General features: G+C 39.8%; 1 protein-coding gene across 1 annotated transcript in view; it reads left to right on the top strand.

Moving 5' to 3' along the window:
* Positions 1-26,948, top strand: part of CMYA5 (cardiomyopathy associated 5) — a 46,384-nt gene that overhangs the window by 6,982 nt on the left and 12,454 nt on the right. Inside the window, exons 2-8 of the mRNA XM_066181245.1 lie at positions 923-11,138; positions 13,858-13,953; positions 14,598-14,831; positions 16,584-16,606; positions 18,574-18,695; positions 22,648-22,797; positions 23,701-23,847. Coding sequence (XP_066037342.1) covers positions 923-11,138; positions 13,858-13,953; positions 14,598-14,831; positions 16,584-16,606; positions 18,574-18,695; positions 22,648-22,797; positions 23,701-23,847 — 10,988 coding nt within the window. The remainder of the gene's footprint in view (positions 1-922; positions 11,139-13,857; positions 13,954-14,597; positions 14,832-16,583; positions 16,607-18,573; positions 18,696-22,647; positions 22,798-23,700; positions 23,848-26,948) is intronic.

Below are 26,948 nucleotides of genomic sequence, written 5' to 3'. Positions count from 1 at the left end.
GTGTGGCCATAGATGTGCATTCTCTCATGGGCGTTAAAGAGACTTCACTGCTTCTGCTCTTCTGAAGGCTACATCTTGTCCAGCAAATACTCTGCCTTTCTTTCCATTAGCTACAAATGTGATTTCCGTAAATGAACTTTTAATTGCTTTTTGCTAATCTTTAACTCTTAATTTGAAGAATTTGAAAAATATGAAGTTGTCTTTTCCAAAGCTTCTCAGAAAAGCCTTTCTCTAGTCTTTTTATTATTTTAGCTGAGAGATCTGGTTGCAGCACATGATAGTGTATTGATTACACATCGTAAGGTTTAAAACCAGCTTTATGAAACATTGCGGTTTCTTTTGGGGAGGTGCCAGTATATTTTAATTGTTGAATGTATTCTAAATTACTTTTTAAAGTATCTAGAGTGCTTAGAGGATAAAATACATGAGAAGACAGTAACAAACCAGTGTATAGACTCTCTACTGCTTTGAGCATTGTATAATCATTCACACTTGCGCAAAGCAAGTGTGGGTGCTATTAAAACACTGACAGTATCTTTGAAGTGTTTAATGAAAGGTTTAATTTATACTGTGAGATAAACACATGCTGGAGAATAGCCCCAGAATCAGCTCAATCTCACACTGGCAAAACAAGGTCAGATCAAAGACTGTTCTTCCTGCATTGTCAAGATAATTTAAACACCTCCCCTTCAGTGAACTAACCTTGCAACATGCAGTTTTACACAAATGCATCTAAAATATAGTTGTGAGATGAAATATGACTTTTCTTATGCTTGTACTTCAAAATTTATGCTTAGGCAGTATTTTTACAACTTTGAAAGCCGTTTTTGTTTTAATGAAGAAATTCAGCTTTTTCCTGCAATACTTTGATTTGTTGTGTGTTTTTACAGCTTTCTTTTGTTATTTGTTCTTTTGTTTGTAGTTTAAAAGATCTTATCCAAAGTGAAGATGTGAAACCCAAGCTGCAGTACATCATGACTAACCCTTCCTTTTCTATGGTAACATGCCAAAGTGAAGACAGTGGAATAACCTGGGAAACCAGCTCGAGCAGATGTTCTACTCCCTGGACCTCAGAAACTAGTACAGCTTCTGATCTTTACAGTATGGAAAGTTCACCAGTAGGTTCTCCTCCAGGAAAAGTTATCTTTATTATGGATGAAGGCAAGATCGTTCGGAAAAGGACACGCAAATCTTCAAATAGGCTGCCAATGGCTACAACACCGAAGGGAGGCCAGTGCAATAAAAAACGTGACTCTTCTGGAATGCAGAGGCAAAAACCAAGAATTGTTCTAGGAGATGTGCAAGCCTCCATGTTGAATGTGGAGCAGGTGGAAGCACAAGACAGAGATGAGGAAATGTTGGACAACAAAGAAGATCTAGAGAATATCGAAGAAGAGCCTGTGAAACGTGCTCCAATAAGATCAATATTTAGGGAGAGCAGACTGAGAAAAGTCGGTCCAATTCTTGGAGGGCCAGTACAAGCTAGAATCCAGCTGTTCAACTCAATTTTTGGAGGGACTGGGCCAGCCCCTGAAACATTGGAGAAAAACAGAAGCCGGAGAAGCAGTTCAGCTTCAGGAGATTCTGAAAAGTTCCTTGAAACATCAGTAAAAGGAAGATTGCAGAAGTTCGGTTCACTTTCAGAAGCAACACGTCCAATACATTTTCAGGGAGCAAGAAGTAAAATTCTTGAAACACCTTCAGAGAGAAGAAGGAAGCAAAGACAACAACTCACAGAACAAGCAAATCAAAGCTTTTCTTCACCAACACCACCTCTTGAAAAACAGCTTACAAAGAAAAATGATGTTTCATCTGAAAATATTGAACCTTATAAAATGAAAGAATCAACTCTTCAACATGAAGAAAGAAAAGAGAGACAACCTCTTCTGGAGACTCCAAATCAGGTTTCAGGACATTTGCTGAAGAATGAAGAAGAAACCAGGAAGGAGCAAAGTCATTCAGCCACGGCCAGAACATCAATAACAGAGTCAACAACCTCCACGTCACTCAGGTCTGATGAGAAACAAGTGTTGCTTCCCTCAGCCGAAAATGCAAACAAGAAGCCAGACCAATCCCTGCTCACAGCATCAGATCATCTGGATGAAGTGAAGAAGCAGGAAGTTCAGCCCAGTTCCGCATCACAGTCTGTTTCAGCAGATGTTGTCAATGAATTACATAGAGCAAGTTCCCAGCATATTTTGCCTACAGAATCTATGTCAGAGCATCCTGAGAGGGAAACAGAGAAGTCTATCTTACCTGATGTTCCATCAGCTAAATCTGAATATTCCACTTCAACTGAAGTAAGACAGGAAGATATTATTACTCAGTCATCAGAGTCTGCACAGTCTGAGTCTGAACACGTGCTTTTAGCATATTCTGGAGATGAAATAGAGAAGCAAGAAACTGAGTGTCCATCATCATCCACCGCAGTGTCAGAGTCAGCAACTCCAGATCTAATGTATTCAGCTGAAAGAGAAGAGGGTCAAAAGACCCCATCCTCAGAAACTCAAAATGTCCTTTTGGAGAACCAAACAAAGTCTGAACAAGACTTTTCACTTCAGGAAGCAGAGAAGCAAGGAATTAAATTAAAACCACCAGTTCCTGAAAATATAGATTCCAAATATTTCGGCATTTCATATCCTGTTCATACAGAAACAGAAGAAACACAGAAAACTTCAGCTATAAATAAAGCAGTAGATTTTGATCACTCTGACTTTTCCATTGAAGAAAACAAACAAGCAGAAGGTGGGCAAAAGGAGATGGAACATCCAGACCTCTCATATTCCACTGAAGGAACTGGAGAACCAGAGACAACACAGATGGAGACAGAGCATCTGGACTTCTCTCTTCCCAAGGTAGAAACAGAGGGATTGAAGGGTGAACAGATGGAGATGGAGCATCCAGACTTTTCTTTTTCCAGGGGAGAAATAGAAGAACCAGGAAGTGCACAGCTAGAGACAGAACTTCCAGATTTCTCATATTCCAAGGAAGAAACAGAGGGATCAGAGAGTGCAATACCAGATATAGACTATCCAGAACAGCTTTTTTGCACAAAAGAAACAGAGAAATCAGAGAGATCACAACTGGAGATGGAACATCCAGAATTTTATTGCAAGGAAGAAACAAAAGAATCAGAGAGTGCACAGCTGGAGATGGAGCATCCAGACTTTTCTTCTTCCAGGGGAGAAATGGAAGAATCAGACAATGCACAGCTGGAGACAGAGCACCCAGATCTATCATATTCCAGAGAAGAAATGGTGGAATCAGAGAATGCACAGCTGGAAATGGGTCATCCAGACTCTTCTTTAACCAAGGAAGTAGTCAAGGAAATGCAAAGTGCACAGCTGGAAAAGGAACATCAGGTTTTGCTTTCCAGGGAAGAAACAGAAAACCAAGCACTCAGTCCTTTTGAACTGGAACAGCCTTATTGCCCTGAAAAAGAAAAACAACAAGAAGAAGAGCTTGCACTGGTACATTCAGATTTATCATGTTTGATGGAGGAAGCACATAAAGAAAACACTACAGAACTCCAGTTGGTACATCTTGATACGCTTGATTCCACCAGAAGGGCTGAGGTACAACAAACTGGGTATCTGGAAACAGCATTTTCAGATTTTCCATATCCCATGAATAAAAGAAAGGAGCAAGAACTGTCACAAATTGACAAAGGAGAACAGCCACAGCCTGTGCAGCAGGATTCACAGTCTGGAGGTGAGCTGGATTCCTCTGCCATGGCAATGAAAGGAGAAACTACTCAACTGCAGCCAGAGCATCCGGTTTGGCCACATTCTACCAGAAAAGAACAGGAACATAAAACTTCACAGCTGAAGGTGAAACAGCCAGAGACAACATCTTCCACTGGCAAAACAGAACATCAAAAATTGCAGCCAAAACTGGAACAAATTGATTCACTGTATTCCCAGGGAGAAACAGTACAAGAACCTGTACAGAGAAACTTAGAAGGTCCAGAGTCATCATATTTCATTAGTGAAGAAGAGCAACATGAAAATGTACAAGTAGTTTCAGAAAAGAATGATTCCTCATTTATCACTGGAGAAGTGATGCAAAAAGGAGTGGAGTCAGGAACTTTGCAGTCACAATCGACTGACAGAGCAAAGCCCTGGGAAGCAACACAAATGGAGCAGGGGCAGTCTTTTCCTTCCTGTTCCACTGCTGTTAGTCAGCAACAGGAAACACCATCACTGAATGTGCCCCTGCCAGATGTTTCATTGTCCTTTGGCAGAATGGAACAAGATACAGCACAAAGAGAGATGAAACAGCAGGAAACAGGCCAACAAGAAGCTGTGCAAATGGAAACAGAATATTCAGGTATTTCAGAAAGCATGGGTAAAGAGGAGCCACAGATCATAGACCAAAATAATTTGGCAGAGCAAGAAATAGCTCGACCAGGGTTACTGCATCCATCTTTGCCATATTCGTTCAGTAAACAAATGCAAGAAAAAATGCAAACAGAACCAGCATATTCAGAAGAAACATTTTATGTAAGTACAGAAACAGAGAAGGAAATTATACAACATGAATCACAGCAACAAAAAATAGTACATCCCAAGCTGGAGCAAACATTATTGCCTTCTTCCAGTGAAAAAGAAGCTCCACTGGAAATGGAAATAACTTCAGAATATCCAGATTTACCATATTTGTCTCATGAGCAAGAAAAATTATTGAAAAACCCAACCTTACCATTCCATTTGAAGCAACGAAAAACTGAACCAGTAATGGTGGAACATCCGGATATTTCGTGTGACAGTGGTGAATCAAAACAAGGCAACATTATGGAGCAGGGGTCAGGACATCCAGAGCTCTCATACTCCATGGAAGAAACTCAGAAAAAATCAGAACATTTGGATTCACAAGCAAGCCTGGCTGAAGGAGCACAAGATGAAAGTATGGAAGTAGAATCTCACTACCCAAATCAGTCATGCTCACAACTGGATTCACAATACTCAGATTCATCATTTTCCTTTGGTAAAGGCAAAGGACAATCAATTCAAAAGTTTGAGTCTAAACACCAAGAATTGCCTAAAGTAGCTAGAAAAAGAGCTGCTCCAGCTACTGCACCAATAGAATCAAAACATCCAGAAATTGCGCCATGGGAAATGAAGCATCCTGATTTGTCACATTCCACTGGTGAGACAAGCCAGGAAGAAGTAGCACCATTGGATCAAAAACACAGAAAACCTTCTCGTGGCAGAGAAAAGCAGCAGAAAGCTGCAAAGCAGGAGTTAGAGCAAGAAAAGTTAATACATTCTCCTGATAAAAGGGACACTTTAGAACATACCCAGGAGGGCTTGGAACAACCAAATTTATCATTTTCCATTGACAGGCGAGGTGATGAAATGACAACACCAGAGCATACTGATGTGATATCTCCTCTAGACAGCACAGAGGTACAACGAAGAGCACAAGAAACAGAGCAAACTTATCCCTTTGGACAAATGGAACAGAAAACAGTTCAGCCAGAAGTGGAAATTTCACATTTGTCTTGTTCTGTTGGTACAGCAGAGGAAAGAGAAATGGCAGAACCAGGGCAGGAACATTCTGATTTGCCTTACTCTGTTTTCAAAGTAGGAGGGCTGCAAACTTCACAGCTGCAACCTGAACATCCTGGTCTACCACACTCCCTCAACAAAGTGCAGGAAACAATCCAGCTGGGATTGGAAGAGGCAGGTGCATTGTATGGCCATGACAAAATGGAGCAACTCTCACCTGCACAGCTGGAGCCAGGCCATGCAGGCTTGGCATTCCTGCCCACGGAAGTGGAGCAACGAGGGATGGAGCACACAGCTGTGGAATGCTCTAAAGAGGAACAGTCTGTCAGCAGGGCAGAGCATCCACAAGCTGCAAAGGAGAAACAGAGAGCTCCAGATGCACCATCCCGGAGTGGAAAAATGGAGCAAAGAGAAATGTTAAAAGCAGAGTCGAAGCATCCTGATTCACTGCATTCCATTGATAAAGCAAAGCCACAAGGAAGCACACAACCAGTGTTAGAAAAACCAGATCTGTCATCTTGGCCTGGCACAACAGAGCAAGGACAAACTGCTAGAGATGAGAAGCCAGGCTTCTTGCATTCTTTCAAAAAGGAGGCAGAAGGCAAGAAAGCACGGACAGAATTGGGACATTTAGAATTACGTCATTCTCTCAGTGAGGCAGAACAAGAAACTTTAAATGCAAAATCGCACCATTCAGATGTATCTGCTGACAGATTAGAACACCATGAAATCATACAGCCAGAGGCAGAAGTAATGGATTTATCATGTTCAATTGGTGAAACACAGCAAACTCAAATTGCTGATGAGGATTTGGAGTGCCTGGATTTATTTCATTCCACTGGCACAGTACAGCAAGAAAAGATTCAACCAGAGCAAGAAAAGACAGATGAGTTTTCATCATCTCTCAGCAAAGCAGAGGAATGGAAAGATGCAGGAATGCAGGCCAAACACCCTGAGCTGCAGTGCTCTATGGAGAAAACAGAAGGACTGCAAAATTCCCAAGCAAACTCAGACTATGCAGATTTGTCATTCCCTGTTGGTACAGAAGAACCTCATAAAACAGCACAGCCAGAGTTGAAAGAACAGAGTTTGTTGCATTCATTTGTCAAAACAAAGCCATCATGGGCTGTCCCAACAGAGTCTGAACGTGAAAATGTCATGGATGCTATGGGCAAAGCACTGCACATGGATTTGTCTTTTTCTGCTAGTGAAGAAAAACAAAGTTCACAGCTGGAGGTCAAACAGGAGAGGAGAAGCTATACATTACACCCAGATGAAATAGTACCACTAAAATTGGAACAACCAGTATTTTCAAGTCCTCATGGCATGGAAGAGCAACGAAACACATCCCCAGTGGAAGGGGAGTTCCCAGACTTCTATTCCTCTGGGAAAACAGAAAAACAGGATGCTGCACAAGCAGGGTTCATGCCTTCTGATGTTTCATATTCCACAGGAAAATCAGAGCAGTTGCAACAAGAACAACTGAATTCAAAACATCCAGATTTGTCATACTCTCTTGGCAAAGCAGAGACTAGTGTAATAAAGCCACTAGATTTATCATATTCCTCTGGCAAGGCAGAGCTACTACAGACTGCCCAGCTGGAGCATTCAGAGATACCATATTTCACTGGTGAAACAAAGTGGAGGGATGGGGTCCAACCAGACCAGCCATGTGTCAGTTTGCAGTCCTCTGATGTTGAAACAGAGCAGCCAGAAGCACTTTCTGTAGCACATACCTTTGTCAAGACTGAGGAGCAGGGAACTGCACAACCAAACTTCAAACCATCAGATTTATTAAGTCCTACTGACAAAGCAGAAAATTGTGAAATGGTCCCACTGAGAGCAGGACATTCACAGAAGCAAGACACTGGTGCTCCTTCATCTTTAAGTGCTCATCTGGAAACTGAACAACAAAATTTATCATTTTCCACGGAGGAAGCAGACAGCCACAAAATTCAACCATATTCATCTCTTACTGAGCAAACAGTGTCTGTACCTTTGGGTGCTTCGCATCCTTTCTCTGAAACAACCCCTGAAGGAAGTCCAAAGTCTTCACCTGTAACTGAAGGCTCACGCCCCGAACATTTAGATATATCTTACTCCCACTGTAAAACAGAACACACAGAAACTGCCCTGCTTGAGCCAGGGTCCTTTTTTGCAAGAAAAGCAGAGAATACAGAAACTCTTCTATGTTTGCCTGTAGCTGCAAAGTCAGAGGCTGAATGTGAAATTTTACCTGAAGCTGAGAGAGAACAGGCTCCACGCTACTTCCACACAGCTACACAATTAGAATCTGAACAACAAGATTTATCATATTCTGCAGACAAAATAGAAACTCTAGAAAGTCAGGATTACTTCAGTGTACCCTCAAAACCCCAGTCTGAACCTTCAGTTCCATTTTATTCAGCTGATGAAACATGTCAGCAAGAAGTTCCACACTATTCAAAACCAGTCTCTAAATATCTGGTTCCCACACAGTCCCTTGCTGAACAAGAAAATCAGAGTATGCAGCCACTTACTACCCAGCCCAAACAATCAGAGTGTGAACATGTAATTCCACCACACAATGAAAAACAGTTGCAAAAAATTCAACTCAGTTCACCTGAAACAGCAAGCTTAAAGGCAGTGCACTTGCAGAGTATGCCTCGAGTGCAAGACCAAGACAAGCCAGAATCTTGTTTATTGGACACAATATATTTGTCTCCAGAGCAGCTAAGAAGTTCCCCCAAGTTCACTACAGAGAAATATGAGCAAGAAATGCAACCTGATGTTCAGATAGTGCCAAGGTCAGTGACCACAGAGTCAAAGGTGATGGATGTAGCAGACCAGCAAGCAGTGTCATCAGAGTCATTTATGCCTTTCCATAAATCACCTGGAAAGTCAGATCTTGAAAAGTCAGTATCTCTCACTCGTGATGAAGAGAAACAAAATATTCCATCATCTTTACCTGATGTAGCAGGCATGCTTGGAAAGCAATCTAACAAAGTTTCTGGCAATTACACTGAAGGAGACCATAGACAAGAAATGCAACGTTTTGAAGACCAAAAGCCTACAGCCTTGGAGCATCTGGGAGTTGTTTCATCAGACCTTGTTCATGAAACTGTGACACACACAACTCAGCATTATTCTGGTGAATGGAGCAACCTTTCTTCAGCAGATTTTAAGCCCCTTAGCTCAAGTTCTGAAGAAAAGCAGAACCCAGATATTCCATCTTTTGGGCTGGCTAGCTGGCTGGTAGAAGAGGTGAAAGCTCGCTCAATCAGTCCAATAGGGGCTGCAGATGTAGCCACACAAGGAATTCGGCTTACTCCAAATGAAGCTTCTGATTTTGGATCAAAACAATTCCCAGTTGGAAGTCACACAGAATTTACAGTTCATGGGACTAGAGAGACTACGGGACATACATTTGGAGTTTCTGATTCAGTGTCAAATAAATTTCCTCACAGGAAGTCCTCAGACACTAGTCCCAGAACACAAAGGTATGATTTACCATCTCTGGTAGGAGATAATCAAGGCCCAAAAGTTTTTCTGGAGCATGAAACTAGTACTTTAAGCCCTACAAAAATTGAAGCAATGCAACATCTGGAGGCAGGCAAAATGTCTGAAGTGTCTGAACATTACCTGAGAGGAGAAGAGGAAGAAATGGAACATGCAAGTGCTGTCGAAGACAGTCAGAGTGCTCTGAAGACTATTGAGCAAAAAGATCTATTTAATATAATTTCAGAAGGTTATGAAATACTCAATATTCATGCACCTACACACATTTCTTCTGTTGATCAAGAAGAAAGTAAACACATGCCTGATAAATTAGAATATTTGGAAACAAATCCTTCATTCAGCAGAAAATTAGTTGAGGATGACCAGAGAGCCCTAATTTCTGGAAGAACTACAGAAATTTCAGAAAGCTTAGTGTTGGGAAAGACTGCAAGCCATGAACTAGTAGAATTGGTCAAAAAGGATGATGTTGAGGAAACTGAAGAAACTGAAGAAGAAAACCTCCTGTTGCCAGAAAACAATAATTATGCAAAATTGGATCCTAATAATGGCACTGCTGATATGGATTACTTTGAAAAATACACATTGATAGATGACAAATCCTCAATTAAGCCACAATTTGAAAGACGAATTTCATTGTCTCCTGTGACAGAAGACCCCAATGAATCTATGGAAGAAGCCAAATCTTTTAAAGAAAGTACTGAGGTAGATACTTTGGAAGAGTTTTCCTTACTTGAGGATGTGGATGAAGTCTTTTATGGTACCATAAAAGGAGAAAGCAAAATAATGCAGTCATTTGCAGATTCTTCAAAACCTTTACCACTGAAAAAATCACTTGATTCTAGTACTAAAAGTGTTACAAATGTAGAAGATGAATCGAAGTCACCAGGGACCCCACTCTTTGATTCAGAAGAAGGAGTGCTAGAACGATCTCTCTTGTTCCCTACCACTGTTGCTGCAGTTAACCCAGAACTTTTAGAGGAGCCACCTGCTCTATCATTTTTATACAAGGACCTCTATGCAGAAGCAGTAGGAGAAAAGACAAAGGATGAGACTCCCTCTGATGAAGACAGTGGTAATTCTAATGCTTCTTTCCCTAGTAGAAATTCAGACACAGATGATGGAACTGGAATGTATTTTGAAAAATATATTCTTAAAGATGAAATTCCAAGTAAGGCCATAGGGCCTCAAAAAGATCAGATACCAGAAGATGAGTCCTTTAGTGGAGGAATTTTGGCCTGGGGTTCAGAGAATAAGCAGAAGCAGGGATCTGGGGGTGTTCCACATATCAAAACTGAGGTTCCGTTAGAAGGAGGTGTTATGGAGAGAGACGAATTCCAGGTTGACAGCAACATTCAAGCAACAATTTGCAAGCCAACGCATGCCATTCCTTTTGGAAGCAGAACAGTTCTTTCAGGTGCAGGAACTGACATCACTGAACAAAGGGAAGAAGAAAACGTACCAGTAGAAAGAACTGAAGAGTTGCCAGAGCAGTCAAGTCAACAAGAATACAGTCATCAAGTGGATTATCAGGGGGCTGCATATCAAGAAGCTAGTACTAAGCAGGAAGAATGGCAAGACATAACAGCAGTTCCTCAAATGGAAAAGTATGTTCCATATGTCAGGGCTCACACTGAGGACAGTGTAGATGATCAATTTACTCAGGAACATCTGTCCTTTGTTCCTATCATCCAGCGAACAGAGAATCCAGACTTGCAAAGAGAGGAGCACCACCGTAATGTTTATGAAGATTTTGCTGAGTCAATGGACTATGATGTGATTACACAAGAAGAGCTTTTGCAAGATGAAATATCATCTCAATTTACACACGAGGAGCTATTATTTGAAGACAGGGACTCCTTTGATCATGCTGCTGATAGTTATGAATTTGTTAATGAGCCAGAACAAAGAACTCCTGTTGAGCTTGAAGATTCAGGCTTTGTGGTGATGTACCCTGAAAAATCAGCAGCAAACATTCCTCAGGTTGAGAGCCCACAAAGAGAACTGAAGAAAACACAAGTAGACACTTATTGTTACCACTGCAAATGCCCAATATCTGCTATTGACAAGCTTTTTGGAGAGCATAAAGACCATGAAGTCACAACACTAGATGATGCTGCAACCAAGATGAAGGTAAGAATTAATTTGGGTAAAAAAAGTAGTTATTAAGGCTAATTTCTCCAGTCCTCTTGCATCGTCAAGAGGAGAGGCATCAAAGAGCAGTCCAGAAGCTAAGATACAGTATCTATTAAATAAAAGCTATTCCTACACACCTGTTGGAGATCTTGAAGGGAGACTATCTTATTAAGGTATTCTCTGGAGTCCTAGATTTGCTAAGCTGGTATTTTAATTTATTCAGAAGTTTGAATGGCCTTGTTTATACGTAGTTGTTACCAGACTTTACATCTTACAGTCTTATCTGTGTAAGTTTGTTCTGGTTTTGGTACATAGGGGGAGAAATGGGAAGAATTTTGTTTCAATGAAAATAAAATTCGAGTAATAGCAGCTCACTTCACTTGACAAGGTACAGAAACCTCCATATGTGGAGACTGGTATCATCATAAAGTGTTCCCTGTCCCACTTACATGCATTGGTTGCTTGTAGATGTTAGAGAAATTACCCTACACAGTTTTGTTGAAGTGCCAACCTATTTTCTGTTTCATTCAATTTCATCTGCAAAATGGCCTTAAGCTGGAGAGGGATGTTTTACAAGGGCAGGTAGTGACAGGACAAGGGGTAGTGTCTTTAAACTGAAAGGGGGCAGGTTTATGTTAGACATTAGGAAAAAAATTCTTCACAGTGAGGGTGATGTGGCAGTGGAACAGGTTTTCCGGAGAAGTTGTGGATGCCCCACCCCTGGAAGTGTTCAAGGACAGGCTGGATGGGGCTCTGAGCAACCTGGTTTAATCGAAGGTGTTCCTGCCCATGTCAAGGAAAGAGGAACTAAATGGTCTTTAAAGTCCATTCCAGCCCAAACCATTCTGTGATCTGTGCCAATAGTGTTGTGGTGTCAGCACAGGTAAGAGTTTATGGTCCCACTTCTTGCCACTGTATCCAAGCAGTTCCCCCCAAAAGACAGATAAAATGCCCTCCATTTCAGTAAGCTAGTCCATTGCTAAAAATACTAGTGAAAATGCTTTTTCTGTGTAAGCTACTGTTCATTAAAGTGCAGTTCTGCTTGTGAAAACAACATGTATGTGATATCTCACTTCTCCCATATCAGATCTGTTGATATAAAAGTGAACATATCATACAGATGTTAATTACTTGGTTACCAGCTATTTACTCTCACCTCAGTAAATGAAAGGTGAGATCTCTTTTGGCACATGTTCATTTGACAGGAATACAGATTTTGTGTCATTTTACTGAAATTCCAGAAGGGCTTGTATTGGTAGTATTTATGTTATCTTTATATTACCTCATATGTAGACGAGAGAAATCAAAAGTAGGAGGAGTCAATGTGACAGTTTCACATATCAGTACTTGCAAACTATCACCATGGTGCTCAGGTGTAGAGCTGTTTTTTATATGTGGCCATTCATGCTTGACTTAGCAGTGATAACAAGGCACGAGTAAGTCAGCAATAAAGTCACAGGTCCCAGCCACCCCTCAAATGTACGCGCATTACAGCGAGACAAGTTAAGATGCAAATAAACATCCCATGACATCTCTCCCTGGCTGTGGAGCACGGATATGAAGCCAGTATTAAATTTGGCTGCAACACAGGCCTGGCTTCACATGATTGCTAACGCTTAGGGCTCGGGTTACTTTGAGACTCCATTTGTATGTCTCTTGTTACTTCTTTATCATTACTGAGAAACATTAAGATAGCAAAATGCTTGTTGCATGAGTTTTTAAATTTTTTTAATTTTTTAAAAATTATTATTGGTGCATGAAAAGTGTGAGAACATAGCTTCCCAGTAAATTAAATGAGCTATGGATGGCATCTGTCTGATTTTACAGTTCATCCTGACAAACAGAAATTTGTTTCCAAATCTTGATGATTTGCCCTGATCATTTTTAAAGGGAACTTTCAATTTTATTGTCCAATGTGACATTTGTAATTAATGTAAAGTCACGTGCTTTTTTTCTACAGATCTAGCTGTAAAATTTTGCCATAATAAGAAGCTGTTACAAAAGGAAGATAACCTTCCTTTTAGACTCATGCCATCAAATTAAAACTAAGCATTTTTATAAATTATGAATTGCACCAGAGCAGTTGAACAACTTATTTTCATAAAAGGTCAAGAAGCACTAAGAAAAGGTTCTGAGTCATTTCTGATGTCTGTTGTGCCTTGGACTACTTTTGTTTCCACGTAACTCAACCAGTGATTTTGATGACTTCTTGTTTATAGGAATTATATATATATATATATATACACACACATACATAAAGGTATATCTATTTATCTATATATCAATCTATACAGAGACAGATATCTATCTTTAAAACTCTAATTTAAAAAGCCATCACACTGTATAATCTATTACCCTCACAACTACCTTTGTTATCTTCCTTTCTATGGGCTTGTTCCTGTGATCTCTCAAGGGCACTCATGAGGCTTTGAGTACCTTCACTCTCTGGCAGAGCTGCACTGGAATTCATAACATTCAACAGCTTGTATGGACACAGCACCTTATCAAACTGAACTCACTTGTTCTGGTTTGGAAACAGTTCTGTGACTGTTCAGTTGCTATTTCTGTGCTTGTCTTTGCAGCCAGGGTGATACTTGAACTTAGCAATTTTTCCAATGGTGGCTCATAGCAAAAGGAAAATATTCACCTAAAATAAATTCTGTGTAAAAAGTTTATAAAAAACCTGCCAAAGTTACTGAAACATTTTAAATTTCAGGATCAGTTAAGTAAATTGCTAACAGCACTGGAAGAAAAGTCAATGAAGATTGAAGCTTTTGTGAGTGATATTGAATTGCGATTTAACTCAGTTGAGGTAAGTCCAGTGTTTTATCACACTAGTTTTCTTTACCTCTACGAGATTACTTATAAGATATGCTTGCCTTGTTGTGCAGCATCATTGCTTCCTCTAAAATGGGTTACTTCTCCAGTCTTCAAATTGACTTCTCTGGAAGTTCACTGGAAGGTGAGGAAGAAAAAGATTGCTTTTTTTGCACATTACTGCAAACTGGAATATGTAACTGTCAAACACTGAAGGAAAAAGTTCCCTTAATTTTGTTTATGCCTATAGAAAGCTCACACTATATCTTTATTTAGAATCCCATGCAAAGCAACTAAACTAGTTGGCCAGTATCTTAAGTTCTGGTTGCCCAAGTTCTTGAGCCTTGAGAACTGTATTAACTCCAGTTGTAAGTATGCATTTTTATCTATTTTTTGGTCAGACTTCCTATCTCAGTGATCAAATATTAAAGTTTAATTTTAAACCCTAACAGGAAAAAAAAAAAAAAAAAAAAAAAAAAAAAGGCTGTTTTTTTAATGTATTCCTCTAGAGATATTTCTCCCAGAGGAGTTTGCCTGCAGAAATAGAATTGTCTAATTGTCAGTGTTCCAGAATGAATCTGGTGGATGGCTCGTGTATGGGTCTGTATATTCATTAAATACTGTCATTTTGTTCTGCAGGAAAACTGTAAGAAAAATGCAGACTTATTGGAAAAGCAGAATGAAGAGATGCTTAAGAAAGTGGTAGCACAATATGATGAGAAATCAGAGAACTTCGAGGAAGTGAAGAAGATGAAAATGGAGTACCTGTATGAGCAGATGGTAAATTTCCAGCAAACTGTTGATTCAGCAAAGGAAACTTTAGAGACAACAGCAAAAGAAACAGATGAAGTTGATGGATTTGTTTTCCTTAATGTAAGTAAAATTGGCTTTCATGTTGTAGCTTTTATGATATTAGTTATGAAAGGACTTCTGTACCTAGGGTCTCAACAATTTTTTATTTTTTTTAAAGATAGCTAAATCCTGCTAGCTCAGCTATTCCACTCTGAAACTGCTGGATCATTTGATTTAAATCTGGGAATTCTGAGAGTGAGCTGTAGAGAGGATGCACAGTGCAAAAATGTGACTTATGCTACTAAAATGGTTCTGTTCATTTTTTAAGAAGGTGAAAAGACTGTTTGATAAAATATCTAGAATTAATAACTGAGAAGTAAGAGATGCTAGAGTATTTAGGTATTTTACCATATGAAAAATAAAATACAAATTATGTATAATAATAAACAACAAGACAGTGATCTTTGAAACAAGAAAATGTATTTGAAAAGTGAAACAGTTTCTGGGCCGTAGGGGTTTTTGTTGTATATTATGGTTATTTGGGGATTTTGTTGTTGTTGTTTTGGGGTGTTTTTAATGAGCAAATGGACAGTGTTTATGGACTCAGATTACTGAGGCTGTGATAAATAACTACTGTTGAAAAACAGTGAGAGGCTATGTTGGTTGCTGACTGGGGTGGAACTAGTCACCAACTGGGCTGAGTGCTGTGTATGTGACATGCGTATCTAATGGTCCTTCCTGCATGTTAAAAACATCTCCAGTGAATCTGCAGGACTGGACCTACTAACTCATACAGTCATTAGTCTTAAACTTTGTTCAGAGGGTGTTGCTAGTCCTCCAATACTGTTCTTATGCTGCAAGACTTGTTCTTAACTGGGCCATAGTACTTTCTTCTCTCCACAAGTGTACTACCAGTCCCAAAGAGAATGGAGTTTCTGGGATAATAATCTTCACCCATTATGGAATTAGCATGTGCCTGGAAGTTGCAGATAAACTACCTTGGAATGCCAGTTATAGAAAGGCCAAATTACTGTCTAAAAACTGATCACTCACGCAAAAACAAACCAGCTTTCGAAATACAATTGTCCAGCCCATATATGCCCAGCAGCTACAGGAATGATGGACCAGTATTTGGCTTTCTTCCCTCTCTGTGCTACACAATGTTGTAGCATCCTGTAACCAAGTGAATGTTATGGCAGCTTGGCTATTTTGGAATGAATGAAAAAAATCTCGATTATTTTCATGATTTTCTGAGGATAAGTGCTGTGGCAAAAAGATAATTCTGTAATCTGTTATTCTTTTGTGGAGATGTGAAAATTATTGCATTTCTCTGCTCGCTGCTATTAGTGATAAAGGACACGAACTTTTTTGTTCACGGACCAGGAAACCTTAGATGAAGATTCCTGGGGGATGAGACAAACTCTCATCCCATAAGTACAAATCTCACATGGCTTCTAGTAATAAGAAGTTATGAAAGACATTTTAGCAAGAATTTGGATTTAACTATTCTTAACGCGCAAGTGATTTCTTTCTCTAAAAGTCCTGGTTTAAGAAAGTATTTGTTTATGCTCTGTCTTTAATATGACCCCACAGGGACTTAAAATGAGATTAATACTCTAATATCCTGCTGAGCCAGAACTTTGAAATGAAACATTTCTAAGGAAACAGATTCTCTGTTGGTGTGAATGAGCAGCATTCCACACAACCTCAAGTCAATAAAGCTGTGTGTTTTATGTCTGTAGAGAGTAGAAAGACTGTTAGATGATCATGATTGGCTTTTCAACACTTTGGGCGTTTTGAAAACTGTTAACACATTTCTTTTTCTTTCTCTAGTCATCTAAAGAATTGAATAAAAGGTACATGCAGTATGGGTTAACTGCACTGTTGTGAGTACTAGGCCTAGCATGACGGATGCTTCATTTAGCATTTGTGAGCTTTGAAAACACACCGCTAGTAATCAGAGCTACCTTTATAAACCCTGCTAATAATGAAATTTAGAAAAGTGGCTTTATATTTTTTGTTGTAACTGACTGGTTTTGAAGTGTTTTGCACATGTTCTGTAATACATTTATTAAACAAACATCACATTAAAACATCAATTTAAGCTAAATTTTACATCTCTACGCAGACATTTTTAAACGGAAATTTTAAACTCCTTGTAGTTATTACTATACATACATATACAACAACCATTGTGACCATGCTTCCACCTTTTAGACTGATAAGATGTATCACTGATATGTTCCTTTTTTCACTAGTCTGATTCTTGATCACTTAGTCTCTGAAAGGCTATAACAAAGCAACACAGGTAGTTTGACTATGTTTCTAAACACAACTCCAGAAAAATGAGATTAAGTATATTTCAAACCTGGCTAGGAGACTACAAGCTGATGTTTTCCTATGGCTTTCCACTGTCACTGCCTGATTCGGACTGTTTCAGAGGGCTGGTTCCCCATCGTAACTGTGTCATGGTCTGCCTGTACACACCAGTAAATGTATACATTCACAAAAAGTTCTCTGCCATGTGGGATTTTCTCAGGGGAGTTATTTTGGTGAGTCCCATCCTTTATGAGAGAAGTTTTCAACTATAAGCCCATATTCCCCCAAAAAATTTTTCTAAGGTAGAGGGAAAACATTCAGAGCAGCTGGCTGCTGGTTTCCTCCTGTGCAAGCCCCCAAAACTGCACTGCCCAGCCCACCACCCCTGACTTTCCCTAGAGGGCTTGGGCATTGTGCAGTGCATATCAAACATACCCTTGTAGTGCTGCCTCAGCCATTACAGGGATACGTGTGCTGACAGGGGCTGGGGTATAACAGTGACACCAGGGTTTCAGTTTGCAGTCAAATTACAACCTCAGGAGAGCGATCTGAAGAGAATGTGCCAAACACCCCTTCAAGGTTTCTATTAATCTCCAGAATTAGAACTGTAAATCTGGACTCACCTCTTGCCAGTCAAACTGTCTGGCCACATATCTGCATTTAGTTTATTGCATAAGATTAGAGCAGGTAAAATGGGACAAAACAATTTTCCAAGGCTTTTTGTGCATTTGATCTTTTTACTTACACAATAAAGTTTTTTCTGTTTGGTGCATGGTCTTGGTTACTACTTTAGTTTGATAATACCTGTCTATCTAAAATAGGTTAAGAACAAGCCTATTTAACAATGCATGCTTTTCTAAATAAAGTGTATTTTATATTGGTTGTGCTTTGCTAAGATTATGCGTAATTAACTATTTCAGCGACTGAAAAAATTATAAAATATAGAGAGAAATATAGGGAGAAATATAAAATTCAGATGCCTGGAAGAAACAATTTCTTCCATTTTATTGAGGCTGCTTCTGTCCCAGGGTTAAAAATGTTTGGGTTTTTTTTTTTCTTATAATGAACTCAGCAAATATGGGCTAATTAAGTGGAATCTATCTTCCCTCTCATGTTTTTTGGCTTGCCATAAGCAGCTGCTTTACATTACATCTCTGGAATCAGCTGCTGTAGTTAGCTTTAAGGCTTGTAACCTTTAAAGGCACATTAGCAAGCCCAAACCCCTGTGCTCTTGAGAGTCTTGCAGAGAACATCTACATCTTCACATTCTCATGGATTAAGTGTAAACAGACCACATGCACTCTCACTGTGCTCCTGATTTGAAACTGCAGTATGGCCTAAATGTTCAAAATCAGGGAAACAGCTTCTCCTTGCATGCTGTCCTCAAGTTCCCAGGAAATATTCTGAGAAGCATATGTCACGTGGTCTTTGCTTCTGGCCTTTGGAAAACTATGCAATACCACAAAGGATTTACATGAACAGATACGTGTTTTCTTTCAATTAGGTTACTTTCTGCAATGGATACCACTCTCTCTTTAGAGAAGGTGCCCAGTGCTTTTTCACTGTTTGAGCACTATGCAGACAGTCCAGGACAAAGCAATCAACACTCCTTACAACATGTGGCTGGTAAGAAGCTCTGGATATTGTCTTCACAAAAGCTAACATTTTGGAAATACTTTGGAAATTTCAGGAAGCTAAAAATAGAATCTATTTAAGAAGTGTAGATTTGCAAACCATGTAATTAGCAATCAGAGTTGAATGTAAAATGATGTTTAATTGTGCACAAATGTTTGGCTTATAGTAGGTACAGTAAGATGAGCAAGAGGGAGAAGTGCTAAATCAGAGGATTCTTGCATCATTTCAGACATCTGTACCTCAGACAAACTGAAGGTCCCAATCTGTAAACCTCCCAGGGCTAAAGAAGTTGCTTTTCCTTGCACGCACAGATAGAAGAAGCAATCAAAGGGTTTCTTGAGCTCTCTTCCTCTGAGGGTGGAAGCTCCAGAATGCTTGGTGTGAGAATGAGAGCAGGGGGCTGGTTAATGACTGAGATCTCTGGACTTGTCACAAGAGAATGGAGGCCCCTGAAACTCCCAAGAGATGTGAAGGGAAAGTGGTTAACTGTAGCTAGAAACAGCCTCTGCCTGGGAGGAACATAGTTCAAATTTTACAGGAGAAAGGGGTTTACTTGTCTCTGATATTTCATGTCCTTTAAAAAGCCTGACTGGTCTTTCTACTCTGCCTGTAAATATAGGTGTATTATCTGGAACTGGACAGCTGTCAACAAAGATCTTGTCAGCACCATTTTGTGGATTCATTTTCTTCATAATGGGACTTCAGGGTTTTGTTTTCAAGAGAACAGTGGTTAAGGAATCTCCCATCTCACTGTCATGCTTTGTGGCCTCCCTTTCATTGTCACATGCACTACTGCCATCATAGTCACTCCATGAGTTTTGAAGGGAAGAACTTTTCTCATGTGTTTGGTCCCTGGGCACTGGAACTAGAGCATAAGATTCCCCAAGGTGCTTTGTTCACTGGCTGGACTTTCAAGACTAATGGGACATTGGAGAAGTGCCCACCTTGTGCAGACTCTCTGGTGTCTAATAAGGGCTGAGTGCACTTAGCAGTGTCAGTATGGAGAGAACATCTCTCTCATCCACACCACTGCTTTTAGTAGACTTAGAGGAACTCAAATACAGCTGAGATGTAATGTCCTTGTCAGATGTGTATGAATTTGCCTGTGGCATTTGAAGCTTCTCAGGTGAAGCTGGACAGGCATTTGTGCATGCAGCATTATCGCAGTGTCATTTTTCTTTAGGAAGTCAGATAAAAAGACCATTTTTGCAACTCACTCTGCCAGTTAACTTGCTGGTGTAAATGTTCTGTGTGTCTTGGCTTAGTTCCTAAACTTCCTCTTGCAGTCCCATGGGTGCAGCTGTTCATTCCTCCTAGGCTGCTGCCTACTGGCAAGGTCATACAAGAGGACAGAGCCATGTATTTTGTTTTCCCCACGAGCCATTCCAACATTTATTTCCCTAAACTGCTGAGGTCTCCTTTCTGGGTTAGTTTGCATTAGCTACTGTGTTTGCTGGCTCCAGACCAGTTTGCTTTGACAAACTACAAATGAATAATTGTTCACTAGTAAGAGATTTTCGAAGCTCATCATCCTTTATGCTTACTTAATCTCTAACACACCTAGTTTTCTGCCTTCACTTTCACTTCAAAGTATTTAAACTGCTATCATGATTTTTACTTTGGCAAGCAGTAGACAAAAAATTTGGTGTGTTTTTTTCTTATTTATTTGTTAAATTTATTTGTTTTTTCAAGGTTACAACCTCCCTGAAGGAAAATAGTTACATATATACATGAAACTTGATTTGAAATTAAATGGCTTGAGTACATAATTTATCACATTTTGGGGAACATCTTCGGAAACTTGGAATTTTATTTGACTGAAGCCATATGATGAAATGCATATGAATGTGCCAGGTTTCTTCAATCCATGTATTTTCCTTCAGAAAGAATTGTGTTTTACTGAACAATTTCATAGAACATTATTTTCACCACTTCAGATGCATCTTTCTTTCAAAATGCCCTCCATTTCCAAATTTTCCATATCCCCTAATGAAAAGCCCTTTTCCCTCAAATTCTTCCTTCTTTTGTGTAATCCATTTCCATTCATAAATGCATTAGCATAAAAAACCTTGCAGCATGCCATTGAGCATAATGGAATCCAGGTTCTGCCTGGGAATAATTCAAAAAATTAAAAATAATTATTTCCAAAGCCCACTGCAAGTTCTGGCCTTTTATGCTGGAAGGTGAGGACCTTTGCTGATTGTAAAAAAGTTTCCAATAGAGACACAGAGGAATGTATCCGCTCTCCTTCTTCAAGTACACAATGCTGAGGAAATATTGTTTCTCATTAAAAAACTCATGGATTACTGTGGAGATTACATTGCATGACAGAAAACTTCCTTACACCACAGGACTTTAAAGAAAACTTAACTGATGAGAACATATGCCACTTTTCTGTTGAAAAATATCATTTAGACAAACTCATTGCAAATACCTCATTTTTTAATTAAAATTTGCTTTAAAGGGGACCACTTAAAAGAGGACAATGCACAAATGCTCTGTTTCTGAGGAGAATAGTTCAGCTTCTTGTTTTGGAATTGCTTCCTTTTATGCAAAAAGAAATTAGAAATCAAATGTTTCTTAATGTTGCTGAACTGAATTTTGATCTATGATTTTTTTTTTTTTTTCCAGAAGTTTCATTCAGTAAACTAGCTTCTGTTCAGATTTGGCATAATAATAAATCTTGCAACTGTGGGGTTTCTGTGATCAAAAATAGTGGTTTCTAGGCAACTTCATGTGGAAAAAAATGGTTTTCCCACCATGTCCACTGAAAGGAAGTATTTTCCTAAAGATGATAAATTTCTTAATTGCCAACTCTAGATGCAGTCAAAAGACAAAATGAGGATTGTTTTTAGCAATAAGAAGGATAATTTTTTTCAATGGGAAGCAGATGTAATGCTACTGTACTGGTAGCTCTCTGTATAAATCATAAGGAAACAGCCAGCATCTGCATTTGCCTTGTTCATGCCACAGGGGATCATCATCATTACTGTGGAGATAACTGAAAAGAAAGCTAAAGCTTTCTGCTGAGATTCTAAGAGAATTCATGAAATATGGAAATTTACTGGGTGAAGAAATAGAACCATATATTTTCGTTCCCTGCAATCACTTTGACAATTATAATCTTTTGGGGCTTTTTGCTTCTTTCTTTCCCCTCCCTCTCTTCTATGACATAATCACAGAGGCGAACAATACCTCATCTGGTCCTGGATCTGTGTCAATCAGGAGACAAAAGTTTGTGTGAAAGCTGGGGAGCCTTGGAAATCTTTGAAGCACTCTGTGAGGAATGATCCTGGTAGCCCCATGGGCTTCAGGTGCTTTGGCAGAACTCGGGTTCACCTGCAAACCAAGAATTCTCAGTCCCCTGGGTCTGTGTGGAAATGACCATGGCAGGAAGGAGTGCCGAGCTGTGTGTGTGCAGTAGGAGTCCACCCCAGAGCAGGGGTGGACCCAGGAGTGCAGGGAGCCTCCTGCTCCCCAGTGTATTTAGAGCCTTCTCTCCCTGAAGCACATCCCTGCTGCTGTCAGCATCAGCAGCACTGGCACACTGCAAGAATCCCCTCCTGGTGTGGCAGGTGTTTTCCCCTGCCCACATTTCTGGGATCAGTACACACATCTCACTGGAGGCGGGTGTAGGTGCACACTGTGTGCAGGGTTTGGGTGGTCTGAGTGCTAGGACTGCATCTTATTTTGTCCATACTTTTACGGGAAATGGGAGGCTTCCAACGCTGAGCTGATCCTTTTATCTGTTCCTAGCTTATGAGGATCTGTTGCTCTAAAACTGCACCAGTAGTCTGTAAATCCAGCAGTCTTTCCTGCTGTATTTGCTCTGTGGAAATAAGCAACCTGAGTGAAAATAAGCAATTGGGTTGGCTCATAAATTTTCAGGTAATTTGACTGAAAACACAGGAGCATATATAACAGTGGGAGTCTTTCTTCTCAGTCCCACAGACACCGACTGTCCTACCTCAGGAGCCAAACTCAGCCACCAGCACCTCCATTGCTGTCTACTGGGCTGTGAATGACGGGGATACCATCGACTGCTTCCAGGTCTACTGTATGGAGGAGCTGCAAGCCAGCAAAGATGGAGGGGGTGCGTAAGGTCTTGCCCTTTCTGCCCTGTCCTGGGGTAAGCAGATGGGAGGATGAGCTACAGGGGAGTGCCCAGGACATGGGAAGAAGAATGGCTGTGAAGACATCATGTATAGATCTAAAGATAGCAAATAATGGAGGAGATCATGAGGAAGATACTGTTTCTTCTCCTCCCCTTTGTCCCCACAAATGCAAGATAATATCATGGTCTGTAAGGTCAAGGGCAGTTGTTTTCACCTGTTGAAGTGCCTTTTCATGAAGAGGCCTGACCATCGGAGACAATGTGTCCATGCTGCCCTGTTGTGTATCATGGAGACTGCAGACAGAGCTCCCAAGGGGACAGGTTTCATTATGTTTTTAGGACCCTGCATGTGCTTCGGAAATATGTCCCCATTGAAAATGCATTAGGAAAAGGTAGTCAGCATTTCCACATGTAGACAAACATTTTTTTCAAAATATTTCAAATGTTAAAAATTGAAATTTAATAAAGGGGATTGAAATGCTCATTTGTTAAAAAGCTCAAAGTAGAACATAAAATCACTTTTAGTGACCAGGCTCTGCACAAATCCGTGTATGCAGGCTAAAGGATGTTAAGGGCTTTTTGTAGTATGTAAATAGCTAAGTGCTATATAGTTCATTATGAGGAATTGTTTATAGTGCTGTATAGCTCATTATGAGGACTGAGGGCAATAATCTCCACTTACCATGAGTGGCATTTCTGTACTCTCAGCTCAAGGGCACGTCAAAAGCTTTCTGCCAGAGTGAAATATGGAGATCTTAGCTAGTAATAATTCCTGGATTTTTTAAAATTGACTGGTTTAATATGTTATTTGAGAGGCCAAGTTGTAAGCCCTACCAGTGCAACCATGAATGTGAGGTCCTGTGCATGTGTGTGTTCTCCTAGCCTTAGTGGAAGAGTACAGAGTGACAGTGAAAGAGAGCCACTGCATTCTGGAGGACCTGGAGCCAGATCGCTGCTACAGTGTGTGGGTCATGGCTGTGAATGGCACAGGCTGCAGTTTACCCAGTGAGAAAGCCATTTTTAAAACAGGTATGTACATTTTTTTGTCCTTTGATTATTACAAGTCTCAGGTCCTTAGACCGATTTAGTCCACAGTGCTACTGACACAGAAGAAACTGCTTCATTTAGCTTATCTGGCAGATAGCAGGTACTTCAGGTCATTCCCCTGTTCGCTAAGAGATACTGGCGTAATTGTCCCTGAGAGGAAACTTGAAGGAATTCAAATTTGGAGATGTTTTCAGCATTGGGCCACATGGCTGCAGCATCAGGGCAGCACATTATGTTATTTATCTTCTGAGTGTGTTGCAGTGCTCCATGGAAGCTCTGGGAAAGCCATGTGGCTGCTCCCTGCTGCTGCTCCTTCTCCTGCCCACAGTGGAGAAGATGGCTGCATGTTTTGCCATCTTCTGCCATCCATCTGATACATCCATGTTGTATTGATTTAAGATATTAATTTTTCAAGGGAAGGACTACTTTACTGAAGTTACATGCTGTGTCTTTCTCAGTGGGACACAAATCTCAGGTGTGCCTGAGAGGGTCTGCTGTTGTTCAAGTAGTATAAATTGAGATGAGTAACTAGATGAGTATTGCTTATGAGACTCATTTGTCTGATTCATTTTTCTGAGCATTAATTTCTTTAATAATTTGTATTGACAAAACAATTGCTTCTGAGCTTCATTTGACTGATTCATTTTTCTGAGCATTAATTTCTTTAATAATTTGTATTGACAAAACTATTTCTTCTTGAATTAAAAGCAAGGAGAAGCATCCTTGTGTTTGAGGCCCTCCTGTCAGACAATTTTTTCAATGCTACAGGATAAAAATAATTATCCTATTCCTTCAGTCACAAATGCAGGGTAGGATATCTAACAATTTCATATTTAAAAACTTTGTACCACAGTGAGTTTCCTGTTGAAATCACTTGGCATCAGCCACAACTTCAAGCCTTTTGCTTCATCTACTAGACTTCAACTCTGTTGATAGTTATCCCTGATACCTAATTTGTGATTTATATTTTAACAAAGGTTATTTTCCAGATAACTCAAAGAGGAAATTCAAATTTTTGGCCTCAGCAATGTAACTGTGCACATGGTGCAGACTTTCTGCCAAATGCACAAATAATTATGAGCTATTGCTAGCTAATAAATCATAATTTTAAAAGGGGGTTTCACCTTTTTGAAACCATTATTTTTAAGAAATCTCATTGTGTTTTGGTGTCAGTCTCACCATCCATATTTTTTTTCATAAAAATTGCATCCTTCTAAGAAAAGTTAATTTGTATGAGCCTTTAATGGCTTCCTTTGTCGCCCTGATTCTTTAGCCTTCTGATGACTGTTTACATATTTCTAGTGGAGGCTCTCACAAATGTAACATAAACAAGTAGATTGTTTTCATTCCAGTCTGTGATGGACTGGTGAACTGACCACTAGGGTCAGAAAGGTGTTCCTCTCATCTACCAATCCTTGACCAAACTCCAAATCCTATTTAAATCGCAAATGATAATAAACTTTCTCTGCTCACCTCTGAACCTGAGTGTGGCTCTTTCATGTCCCTACCGGTGACATTCCTTCAGCCTGTTTCTTTAAGAAAACAAATGAACTTGGTAAAATGTGGGCTTATTAAACACCTTCCTTCAAGGCTTAGTTGAACTCCCTCTGGAGTGCATGAGCCCTAGATGGACTTTTGGAGACACTGCTGAGACTGGCTGATACAAAATTGCCGCATCTCTTCAACACCTAAGGCAGAAAGATGAGCACCAGTAATGGCAGCCAGTTCTTCAGTGGGAGTCCAGCTGCTTTGACACAAAGATAAAATATTTCAATTCTTCAAGTAGCCAAATGAACTTAGAAGCAAAAATGTAGAGTTTATTTTTAGTAATTCAGATTAAACATTTGCATATACAAGAAAATATTTTGCTGGCACATGTAGTTATAGGAATATACACCTTGGTAGCTGAACAAAGCTGAGACTCTTCCAGTTGCTGGGAACACCCACAATATTTCTCTGTTGGCACTGCACCCGTGGAGATGCCAGTGTAGCCGGGAGAGTTGTGGGGAATGCAGGTAGATGCTGTTGTAGCATCCCCCCAGAACCCCCTGACTCATGCTTCTCCACCTCCCAGACTCACAGCCTGTCCTTCCCTCTGCTGAGGAACATTCTGTTTCCAAACAGTATTTTCTGTGAGGGGATAATGCTGAAAGCAGGAAGTATCCCTCTATCCCCCCTGATCCTTCCCTCCCAACTGATCTCCTGGTGATCTGTCCTTGCAGTCCTAGAGACAGAAATGAACGCACATTCTGTTGCTGCTCAAAACCTGTGTGACTCTCACCCTGTTGACTCTTTGCCTCTTATACAGTCACTTACCTGAATTCCAGAATATTACAATGAAATTAGATTATGTATTCAAGCTGCAGTTAATTTGTTAAAAAAATCTCAGCAGCACAGCAACAGTTTTTTCTGGTATACTCACTTCAGCTACTCTTTAGACAGATATTTTCAAATTACAGTAAAAAAAGCCTAATGTCTTGTGACATACTGTTTACACATACATAGATGTAGGTATGTGTGTAAGATGCTGAATGCAAGTATTTGGGGATTCAGCTATTAATTTTTCATTCTTTAGCAAGGATGCCTTTAGAAACAGACAATAAGCAAGTTTACCAGAAGAGAATTAAGGAACTATTGCTAAGGAAGTTACAAAGAGGTATTACCTGATGATGCTCTATCCCACTGATTCATTGTTCTGCTGAATACATACATCAGCTATTCATGTAGTAAAACATAAAGTAAATCTTAACCTGAACTTCTAACCTCCTGATTTTCACTAAACCAGGAAACTGTTAAATACCTATGGGTGTTTTTCTTTCCTTTTCTAGTAAAAACAAATAATTTTTCTTAAAAAAACAGAATGCATCTGGAATGTTTCCTGTAGTTCCGTTAGATTCTCTTGTTATAAAATCATCTAATCCCTACTTTTGTTTTAGGCTTCCTATGTGGTACCACAAAAGTAAAATTAATTTTTATGACTTTTTTTTTTTAATTAGTACCCTTTCCTTCAGGATTTGCATTAGGACTATTTATGTGAGTTTCACAACAGATTGTAAGGTGTTTTCTATTGCTATTTCCCAAAA

This window comes from Chamaea fasciata, unplaced genomic scaffold (assembly GCF_029207755.1).
Source record: "Chamaea fasciata isolate MVZ Bird 193981 ecotype frontalis unplaced genomic scaffold, bChaFas1.0.hap1 SCAF_4, whole genome shotgun sequence".
Taxonomy (NCBI): Eukaryota; Metazoa; Chordata; class Aves; order Passeriformes; family Sylviidae; genus Chamaea; species Chamaea fasciata.
The sequence above is the reverse complement of the archived record's forward strand: the minus strand, read 5'-3'. Positions and strand labels throughout refer to the sequence as shown.